The sequence below is a fragment of the Morus notabilis genome, unplaced genomic scaffold, assembly GCF_000414095.1.
Source record: "Morus notabilis unplaced genomic scaffold, ASM41409v2 Scaffold283, whole genome shotgun sequence".
NCBI lineage: Eukaryota > Viridiplantae > Streptophyta > Magnoliopsida > Rosales > Moraceae > Morus > Morus notabilis.
The window spans coordinates 417,927-429,355 of NW_010360513.1; the positions used below are offsets into that span (position 1 = coordinate 417,927).

At 39.2% G+C, this 11,429-nt stretch overlaps 1 protein-coding gene across 1 annotated transcript; it reads left to right on the forward strand.

Moving 5' to 3' along the window:
* The first annotated feature begins 8,981 nt into the window (after nucleotides 1-8,981).
* On the forward strand, nucleotides 8,982-10,647 carry LOC21405483 (rhicadhesin receptor). Its single transcript, XM_010096622.2, has 2 exons — nucleotides 8,982-9,309; nucleotides 9,884-10,647. Exons 1-2 carry the CDS (start codon nucleotides 9,201-9,203, stop codon nucleotides 10,426-10,428), a joined length of 654 nt encoding a protein of 217 aa, XP_010094924.1. The 5' UTR covers nucleotides 8,982-9,200; the 3' UTR covers nucleotides 10,429-10,647.
* The last annotated feature ends 782 nt before the right edge of the window (nucleotides 10,648-11,429 follow it).

Here is an 11,429-nt window from a genome sequence, read left to right on the forward strand (position 1 = left end):
CTTCTGTCAACATAACTTTTCTGATGACTTTGAGCTGTCAACAGTCGTTCCCGAATCACAGCTATCTTCTCATTATTCTCTTGAATGACTTCCGGTCCAGTGCTCAGTCGATCTTCTGGTTCCAACCAACAAACAGACGACCTACAAGGACGACCATACATAGCTTCAAACGGTGCCATTCCAATACTGGCCTGATAGCTGTTGTTATAAGCAAACTTAGCTAGATGCAGGTATTTCTTCTAGTTTCCTCCAAATTCCAGAATACAAGAACGAAGCATATCCTCAAGAATCTGAATAACTCTTTCAGATTGCCCATCCGTCTGAGGATGAAATGCGGTGCTAAAATTCAAATCTATTCCCATGGCTTCCTAGAAACTCTTCCAATACCTTGCATTAAAACGTGTGTCACGATCTGACGTGATAGACAACAGCACTCCGTGTAGCCTCACGATGTGCTCCAGGTACAATTCTGACAGAATCTTCCGAGAATACGTCGCACGGAATGGTATAAAGTGTACAGACTTCGTCAACTTATCCACCACCACTCATATGGCATCATGCTTCAGCTCAGTTCTCAGTAGCCCCATCAGAAAATCTATAGTGATGTGCTCCCATTTCCATCCAGGGACAGGAAGAGGTTGCAACTCTCCCGCCGGCTTCTGATGCTCAGCTTTAATCCGGAGGCAAGTCACATATTCCGAGACATACTCACGAACGTCCTTTTTCATGCCTCTCCACCAATACTGTCTTTTCAGGTCCTGGCACATCTTTGTACTTCCCGGATGTATAACATACCTCGATTTGTGTACCTCTTGCAGAATCATCTTCTTTACCTCACCCACCATAGGAACAGCAATGCGGTTACGGAAATACAAGGCTCTATCCTCTTGGATTCTACAATCCTCGAATTGCTCTCCATTCTGGATCCGAATCCAAATTCCTTGAAAGTGTGGATCTTGCCATTGATTCTGCTTAACCTGTTGCATAATATTCGGTGTAGAGATTAAGTTGTATGACATGGCCTGGTTATGATCTTCGTAAAACTGAAGATCATACTCACTCACCACTTCAGTCCTTTTCCAATCTTCCAAAGCTAATGATGCCAGAGTCTCTGTCGTCTTCCTACTAAGGGCATCAGCCACCACATTAGCTTTTCCAGGATGATATTACAGAGTGAAGTCATAATCTTCCATATACTCCACCCATCTTCTTTGTCTGAAATTCAAGTCTTTCTGAGTAAACAAGTACTTCAGACTTTTATGGTCAGAAAAGACCTGAAACTTTGCTCCATAGAGATAACATCTCTATATTTTCAGAGCAAATATTACTGCTGCCAGTTCCAAATCATGAGTGGGGTAATTTCGTTCATGCGGTCTTAATTGGCGAGATGCGTACGCTACCACGCGTCCCTCTTGCATTAAGACATAGCCAAGCCCACTCCCCGAGGCATCAGAATACACCTCATATGGTTCCTCACTATCAGGAATAGTCAAGACTGGTGCACTTGTCAGTCTGACCTTCAATTTTTGAAAAGCATTTTCACACTCAGCGTCCTACTGGAATCTGACTTCTTTCTTAGTCAACCGAGTCAGCGGTGCAGCAATACTCGAGAAGTCTCTCACGAAACATCGATAGTAACCTGCAAGTCCGAGGAAACTGTGAATCTCCGCTACATTCTTCGGCCTTTCCCACTGTAGCACAGTCTCGATATTGGAAGGATCTACATGAATTCCCTGTCCAGAAATCACATGCCCAAGGAACTTTACTTCTGTAAGCCAGAAGTCACACTTCTCCTTCTTAGCATACAACTGAAGAGTCTGAAGAACAATTCTCAAGTGCTGCTCATGTTCTTCCCAAGTCTTCGAGTAAACCAATATGTCGTCAATGAAGACGATCACGAACCGATCCAAGTACAGCTGGAAAACACGGTTCATCAAGTCCATGAATGCAGCCGGGGAATTAGTCAACCCAAACGGCATTACCAGGAACTCAAAATGTCCATATCGAGTTCTGAAAGCAGTTTTCAGAATGTCTTCCTCCTTGATTTTTAGCTGATGGTACCCAGATCTCAAGTCAATCTTAGAGTAGAACTGTGATCCACCTAACTGATCGAATAATTCATCGATCATCGGCAGTGAGTATTTGTTCTTCACAGTCACCCTGTTCAATTGATGGTAGTCAATGCACAACTGAAGAGATCCGTCGTGCTTCTTCACAAATAGCACCGGTGCACCCTAAGGGGAAATACTATTCCGGATATATCCCTTTTCTGCCAGCTCTTCAAGCTGCGTTCTCAACTCTTTCATTTCCGCCGGAGCCATCCGGTATGGAGGAATGGAAATAGGTGCCGTTCCCGGAACCAAATCAATACAGAATTCAATCTCCCGATCTGGAGGTAAACCAGGTAGCTCATCAGGAAATACATCTGTAAACTCATCCACTACAGGGATTCCCACACTATCTCCAATTATCTCGGGTTCACCTTCTAAAGCAAGAAGAGAAGATAAAGATGCCAAGTTCCTCCGTCCCCCAATGCTGTACTTCAACAGTCGTTCCCGTAGGACTGGGTTCATATCCGCCTGATAAGAAGTCACTGTTCTGGAATTCGTCACCAAAGTTACTTTTCTACGGTAGAAATCAACAATCGCACCGTACTTTGACAGCCAATCCATTCCAAGTACCACGTCAAACAGGCTCATCGGAAGGATAATCAAATCTGCTCTCAATCGCTCACCACCAATCGTGATTTCACACGATTTACACAACTCATTACCTCCACACATCCCAGTGGAGAGTTCAAAGTCATCGGGACTTCTAAATTCTCAGATTTCAGTTTCAAAGCCCGAACAAAAGAACTTGATATAAACGAGTGTGTGGCACCTGTATCAAACAACACGTGAGCAAAAGAATGAGAGATTAGAATCATACCCTCAACCACCGCATTGCTAGTCTGACCTACAGAACTGCCTCCTGCCAGGGCATAAGCTTGTCCTTGTACTTTCCCTTTCCCTCTGTCACCAACATTAGGCCGTTGGGTTGGAGGCCTATACTGTTGCAGCATAGGTGGTTGTACCGGTCTCAGCGCTTGAGGCCAGAATTGTGTAAACGGAGGTGGTTGATAAGTCGGCACATGAGGGTATAGCATCTGTTGTGGCTGATATGGTGGCATGTACGGTGGTGGCCCTTCTTGACTGTAGGAAGCGTCATTTTGGGCTTGTTGAGCCGGCGGTTGCTTAGGACAATTCCTCCTAATATGACCCACCTGCCCACAATGGTGACGCCGGGGCGCGTATGGAGCACTTCTGTCACTTCCTGACGAACTACTGCCACCACTAACCACTCCCCCACCAGGCTGTCCATGGTTGCGGTTCCTTCTACCACTCCGCTGTGGCCCGCCGGAAACAGATGGTCCCCCAGAAAGTGAAACTCTTCCAGCTTGTTCTTTACTCTGGTGATAAGCTATGTTATCATGTTCCACTCTAGTAGCAGCAGCCACCAAATCTCAGAAATTTCGGATCCTCAAAGCTACCAATGGTCTCCTCACAGAGTTCTTGAGGCCCTTATCAAACTTAAGACATCTAAGGTGTTCAGATTCCACCAAAGATGGCGTGAACCGGGACAGGTCATTAACCTTGGCCTCATACTCCCTTACAGACATGTCACCTTGCAGCAGAGACATGAATTCTAGCGCTTTTTCCTCCCTATAACTCGGAGGGAAGTACTGCTTATTGAACAGTGTCTCAAATTGCTCACAGGACAGTCCTGTAACATCTATTCTTCTCTTGACCTGTTTCCACCAGGTATTTGCTAAATCCTCCATCTTGTAAACTGTAAATTCCACCCAGTATTCATTTGGAACTCCTATAGTACTCAAATGTTTGACTATGGAGTCTAACCAGAACTTTGCTTCCTGGGGTCCTCCCTCACTATTAAATGAGGGGATAGGTGCACGCCTAAATTCCCGAAAGTACCCTTGCTTCCTATCCTTAACCGGCTGCTCGTTTTGAGCTCTAGTGGTCATGCCTTGAAATGCAGCATACATGGCATCCAGGAATCCCTGATTCTGTTGTACCGGTTGATTAGCGGGTCTACGGCAAGGTGCCATTTCCTTTAACTGAAATAACACTAGACTGTTCAGTCGATTACATATGTCACACATGTATGTACAATCCTGGGGTTTCTTAACCTAGGACTCTGATACCCCTCTTGTCACACCCCCCAAACGGGGTGGGTGACGTGGAGCTCGATTAGGGGTTAATAAAGCAGATTCTCAGACGAGCCCCACTCAACTGCATTAAAATATAAATAAATTACAGAATTCTGGAGCCTCTGACACACAGGGCTCCACCCCACAGGACATACAGTATCGTACATACATGCTCATGTAAATAATCATTACAACAGACATCAACCACAGTCTAGTTAATCCAAATATTACATAAGTTACAGAATTCTCAAATTCCTTACATTTATTCAAGAGGATGAACCCAACCCTCACTTGATCCAATAGTAGCAATCTTTCGCTACCCTGCACCGCTCCTAGAGTCTCCTGGGAGGGGTTTAATACATTTGAAACATAAAATGTGAGCGAAAGGCCCAGGAGGATATAATTTGAAATGACTTAAAATAAATGAATAAATAAATGAGCGAGTAAATGAATGAATGAATAAGTAAATAAAATTAGACATTCAGTCTCGACGGAACAGTCGGAACCTCACATCATTTTTCTCAAAGGAAATAAATGTAAAATCTCCATATTACGGGCTTCAGCAAGTAATTAGTACAAATTACTTACCTAACCAAGTGCCTCGCCTACCCGGACTGAGTTTCGGGTTCTGCCCCTGAGGATGCACTCTCTGCATCCTATCTAGGCTTACAGCAATAGACTCTCTTACCGGTTCACAAGATCCCTTTATTAAGAAATCATTCATTAACATTTTGAAATAGTTAATATGACCCTACGAACTACTCAAGCCGCGGGCCCCATGATTGGACAAGCCATAAGGTTCCATGACTAAACAAGCCATAGTTTTTAAAGCATTTTTCTTTCACAAACCAATCTCTTTCTTTAAAACATTTTCAAGGCCAAATTCCTTTTTGAAAACAGGCTCACAAAGAAAAGGGATAGAAATCCTACCTCGCACTATCAAACCTGGGACTAGCGTTGCCTTTTCTGGCTTCCGCTTCCTCAAGCCCCTTCAGTCTGAATCCTCAGCGATCACTGATGTAAGACAACACTTTAGGATTAATTCTCATTCCTAAAGCAATCTAAATCTCAATTTCCAACCAAGATTTCCTATTAGTGTGCCCTAATTCATTTTCATGTTTTAAATTATCATTTCAAGGGTTTTCAATCTCAAAATAAGGATTAAAGATGCTAATCCATTCATCTCAAGTCCCCAAATGAAGCTAATTTGGGTTCTCCATGAAAACATGGGCCAAAACAACATTTTCAGGCCAAACAGGGTCAAACCCGTGTCAACCGGTCGACCGGTGACAGAGCAGTGCAACACTACCGGTTGACCGGTAGTGTGGACACTGGTCGACCGGTCAGCCTGCAATCCGGTCGATCGCATAGGTCAACCGGTTTCCATGTGATCCGGTCGACCGCACAGGTCGACCGGTGGAATCAGCTGTGCGAGAGAAGCTCGCGGAAATCAGTCCAAAAACCTGCAAATCCAGTCCCAAATTAAAATATTTCAAAGGGAAACCACTAGATCTGAGTTCTAGGTCCTAAAACAAGTCCAAAGAACCCAAGATCTCCAATTTCTACCCTAGTTTTACTCAAAAACCATCAAAATCCGGTTTGAACCAAAAATAAGTTTTGAGATTCAAGAGAGGTTCTTTCAGTAATCTTACCTCGAATCCTTCTCTTGACGTTGAAAACTTCTTTAAATCTTTCCTTGGTTCAAGATCCGTTTGATTTGGGATAAAAATGAGAGAGAGAGAGAGAGAGAGAGAGTGAGAGTGAGCATGGGAGATTGAGGGAGAGAGACGCACGGGAAATGAAGGGAAAAAGAAAGGAAAAAAGGAAAAAGAAAAGAAAATGAAAAGGAACGAAAAGGAAAAGGAAAGAAAAGGGCATGTGTACAATATTTTAAAAGAGCAGTCCAGAAATGCGCCAATACACACTTCTGGGTTAAAATAAATTACTGAGAATAATTTAAATACCTTGGAACTATTTAAACTCACATGTGTGAGAAATATTTATTAATTAATACTCAATTAATAATCCAGATTAGGCACACTAATAATCTCAATTACCTTAATTAATCTCAATTAATTCTTCAGGGCGTTACAACTCCTCTCTCCTCTTCTCTCTCTCTCTTCCCTTCTCTCCCTCTCTTCCCTTCTCTCTCTCTCTTCCCTTGCTCACCACTAGCCGAATTCCGCTGCCGCCCTGCCGAATTGCCCGTCGCCGCCTCACCGTTCGACGTTTACCGGTATGTTTTACACACTCCAGTAACTTTTTTTATTGTTTTTATGTGTTTTGTTGAGTTGTTTGTAAAGTGTTTGTAAAAATGTCTTTAATGAAGTTTCTAAACATTTACTATGAGGCTGTGTAAATGTTAATTTATGACGTTAATTTAGAATTATTTTTGAACTGGTGGTTAATTTATTAATTTACATTATTTGTTAACATAATTAGATTTAATGCCGAGGAATGAAATTTTTTTGTGTATTTAAATATGTTACTCTAGATGTTAATAAAATGTTAATTTCGGTCACTTTAAATTATGTTTGATGTTTCAATTTGATGTAGGCGTTTGATTTTTGGCCTTTGTCGCTGTTTGTCCGGTTCCTCCGACGTAATCTCGCTATTTTCAGCCTCCGTTTAGTGTGTTTGAACTTTGTAAGTTTTTTATATTTATTGTACTTTTAGTTTAAAATTGTTGTAGTTTTTGGTTGTATGAATTCAGGATTATGATTTTGATATTTGAACTATGATTTTCTTATATTGTTGAAATTTAGTATATGTTTGTGATTCTTGTTCTGGGTGGTGTGCCGAAATCTTTTAAAGTTATTTTTCCTGCAGGTTTAGATTTTTGGATCATAAGAAAAATAAGCCATTATGTTGCCAAAATTTAGTCAGAAAACGAGAATTTTAATAAGTTCATTAACAAACTGTAATGAATAAAATTTAATTGTGTTAATAAAGACTAAAATTAAAATTCATTAAACACATTAATAAATTGTTATGTCTGTTGTTGTGTATAGTTGAAATGTCGATTGACAAAAGTTAGATTTATTTGAGGAACCGATTGTCAGATGAATATTGGAATGGGTTATCTACTTTTATTGAGGTCGCCAAAAATTATGAAACTTCAAGTGGCCATATCAGGTGAAGGTGTTAGAGTTGATGGCTAAATTACAGCACAACATCCAATTACCTACGATTGATCGTCCAAAACTAGTTGACCTAGACGCTCATCTGCCTCCTTCAAATGATGACGGTCCTGATGATGATTCAGATGCTGGCGAAGCTGCAAACTTAGACGATTAGTTTTGTTATATGTGCTTTTTTATTTTTCAGTTTATTTAGACTTTTATATTTTTTTGAACATTATATATGCACTTCATGTAGTATTCAAATATATTTTATAAATTTATTTAGATTTACTGTTTTTAATATTAATTTATATTTCACTTTTAATGTATCTTAACAAATTCTATTCAGTATGTAACATAATAATGTTAAATTAAAAATATTAAAAAATAATTAATTGTCATTTTTTAAAAATTATAAAAAAAATTAATTTCGGTTTTTTGCGACAACTTTTTTAGACTTATTGTCGCAAAAAAATAAGATTATTTGCAACGACAATTTGAAATGTCGTCGCAAAAAATGGATCATATCACGAGAAATTTACAACGACGTATTAGCGATGATTGTCGTCGTAAATACATTTGCGACGACACTATGTCGTCGCAAAAAACGTTTTTGTGACGAATTATTTGCGCCGACAAATTTGCGACGACATGTCGTCGTAAAAAATCTTATTTGCGATGACATGGTCCTCACAAAAACCCTTTTTTCTTGTAGTACACTCATCCCCAACCAATTACTGGACAACTTAATAAGTGTTGGCAAGATTACATTAGCCACCAAAACTATCAAGATCTTTTCCTTTCTCTTTACTATTATCGTTCACAGCTGAAACCGAGTGAATACACCTGCAGAATTTGGGAGCATCCATTTGTTGTCAAACAATGACAGACCAACTATTATGGATGCTTCACTGAAAAAGGCAAAGCTAAAGGCATTTCATCAGCAAATCAAGAAAAAGACAAAAAAAAAAAAAGAAAAAGAAAAAAGGGAGAGGACACCCTCAACTCATTGCCTAATCTAAAGTGACTCTCCATTTTCTCTCTCCATATTTTTTTTTTTCGAAAAAAAAATCCAACCCTTTAACAAATTACTTAGTCCCTTAACATTTATGTTTTTAGTCAAAAAAATGAAAATATATAAAAAATCAAAATAAAAGGAAATAGAATATGATATACTAAATGAGTGTTCTTTATTGTTGTAGACGTGTTCTAATGGTGATTTCATGAATAGTTCGAAGTTTTCTAAGTTAAAAGAAAGAAGTGTTTTTTCTTTTGATAATGTCTAAAAGAGTGTTCTATCTTAAGATTCTTAACCGTTTATTTATGGCTAATTCTTAGGAAGGTCTTCTCTTATGTGTGACATGATGGTCACATCTTAGCCGTTTATTTTTAGAATGATTAATGTTAAATGATCTCACTAGTGACCCAATTGTTGCATCTCAACCGCTCATTTTCAACGCGATGTTTCTTGTGGAGTTCTCCACTTCACGCACAATTCGGGTCAAAGACTAAACAGGCTGTGAGGGCCAGACAAAGACCAAGCCTTGAGCGATGACTTTGCTTTGGGTATAATATAACAAGTAGGCATATCCCATGCTTTAAACTCACAACAAATTGAAAATGTTACATATCTGATATCCCTTCTAAAAGTATCTTATTATTTACTTGTTACATCTCTCTCTCTCTCTCTCCTTATAAATACACGCCCCACCTATAACTACCGCATCATTCCACAATTTTCCAAGCACATTTTTTCTTTGTTCCTCATTTGGAAAAGTCTTCTCTCTTCTTCTTGGTCCTCTCCTCTTCATTGTTTTCTTTTTTTTTTTTTCGTTCTTTCTGCAATTACATTCCAATTAAAGCCGGCGATCATGACCACTATGTTGGTGCTTTTCTTGACGGCGTTCGCCGCCGTCTTGAGCTCCTCCGTTGCCGATCCCGACTTGCTTCAAGATGTTTGCGTTGCGGATCTCAATTCCGGTATTGCTTCTCAAGCTTTTTCTTGTTTTTTTTCACTTTAATTGCACAACTTTAAATCTAATGTCTTGAGATAGAAGAAAGAAGCTAAAAAGGAAGCACCTAATTCTTTTCCCTTCCAAAAAAAAAAAAAAAAATCTGTTTTTGGAAACAAATTAATGAAATAGGAACACAAATTCTTTTTGATCATGATTGTAATTTGTAAGTAACTACCAAGTCATTATGCTTATTGGTAGCCATAATTGCCCTTTGCTTCTCTCTTTCGCTGTACCTAATAATGTTTCTTAGCTAACTAATCCTTGAAATCATGAATTCTTCCTCAATCAAATCCATGAAACTAAATAAAAGGTTTGTTTGACCAAATTTTTTTTATAAAAATTTAATAAAAAATTTTGAATGGTTCGAGCGTTCATTTTACCAATTATTTAAAATTTTATTACAGTACAAAATTTTTAAAAATAATCATATTAAAATAAAAAAACTCGTTTATGAACTCACATCTTCCTACAAAATATATATGTATATATTTACAAATTCAATGAGGAAAAATTTACTGATTTTCTTGGGAACCAAACAGAGGTTAGGGTGAACGGATACGCGTGCAAGAGCTCGGCGAATATAAGCGCGGACGACTTCTTCTCCACCATACTCGGGAAGCCAGGAGCGACAAACAACACCTTCGGATCGCTGGTGACGGGAGCGAACGTCCAGAAGATTCCAGGCCTCAACACTCTCGGCGTCTCCCTCTCCCGCATCGACTACGCTCCCGGCGGCCTTAATCCGCCCCACACGCACCCACGCGCCACCGAGATCGTCTTCGTCCTCTACGGAGAATTGGACGTCGGGTTCATAACCACCGCCAACGTCCTCGTGTCGAAGACGATAAAGAAGGGAGAGATCTTCGCGTTCCCGAAGGGACTGGTTCACTTCCAGAAGAACAACGGCAAGGATCCCGCCGCCGTAATCTCCGCCTTCAACAGCCAGCTGCCGGGGACTCAGTCGATCTCTACCACGCTCTTCGGCGCGTCGCCACCGGTGCCGGACAATGTTCTGACGAAGGCGTTCCAGATTGGGACTAAGGAGGTTCAGAAGATCAAGTCCAGATTTGCGCCCAAGAAGTAGATGAGTCACACTGAGATTTGTTTGTTTGTGTTTTACTGTAATAATGTGTGTATTGTTGTGGCCTTTTTTGGGACTTGTTTATAAGGTTTGGTCTGTTTTCGGGTGTTTTTTACTTTTTGCCATTCATAGAAAAATAAAAATTTAAAAAGGATATAAAAGGATGATTGAAAATGAACATTGATTTCTCGGGTGCCCAATTTTTTGGACATTTTCACTTCATCCCTTGAAACTTTATTTATTTCCTCCTTAAGTAGTGTAACAATATTCACCTTTGAATTAAATCTACCAATTTTTTGATTTTATTAAATCTACCAATTTTTTCGTTCAATAAATGAAAAAGGAAACAAATAGCCGTATATGTATCTGAATTGTTAACGCGTCTTTTTGGAGTACATGTATAACGTATTTGCCACGCATGTGTTGTTTCATGAGGACATGTGCAAGACTTGTAGATTACGACGAAACAAATAGCCGTATAAGTAGAAGGGTGTTTATGTGATCTCAATTGTTTATGGACAAGAAATCTTTTTTTTTTTTTTTTTTTTTTTTTGGGCATGAGATTCCCTCAACTTTTTAAGATTGGTAGATTTGGTCTTAAATTTTTTTTTTTTTAAATTGGGTCTTTAACGTTAGAAATATTTTACAATTGAGATTCAATTAAACACGGCGTTAATTTTTTAAATAAAATAGTCAATATATCCTCATGTGATCTATTATTGAACGTAATGAGCGTTTTTTTCACTTACATAAATTATTTAAAAAAAAATTATATTCAACTCGAGATCTGAAAAACCCATAGGGCTTGTTCTTTTACAACAAAACTCAAAAAAAATTTGAACTCAAGTTACAACTTTATTCAAGTTTATGTTCTTTTGTAAAATTTGAGTTTGAACTCGAATTTGAATTCGAGTTTGAACTCGAGTTTGGGGCTAAACTCGAGTTTAAGGGTGTGTTCACTTCAAAGTTATGATTAGAGTTAGAATCTAGATTGGAATTGTAAT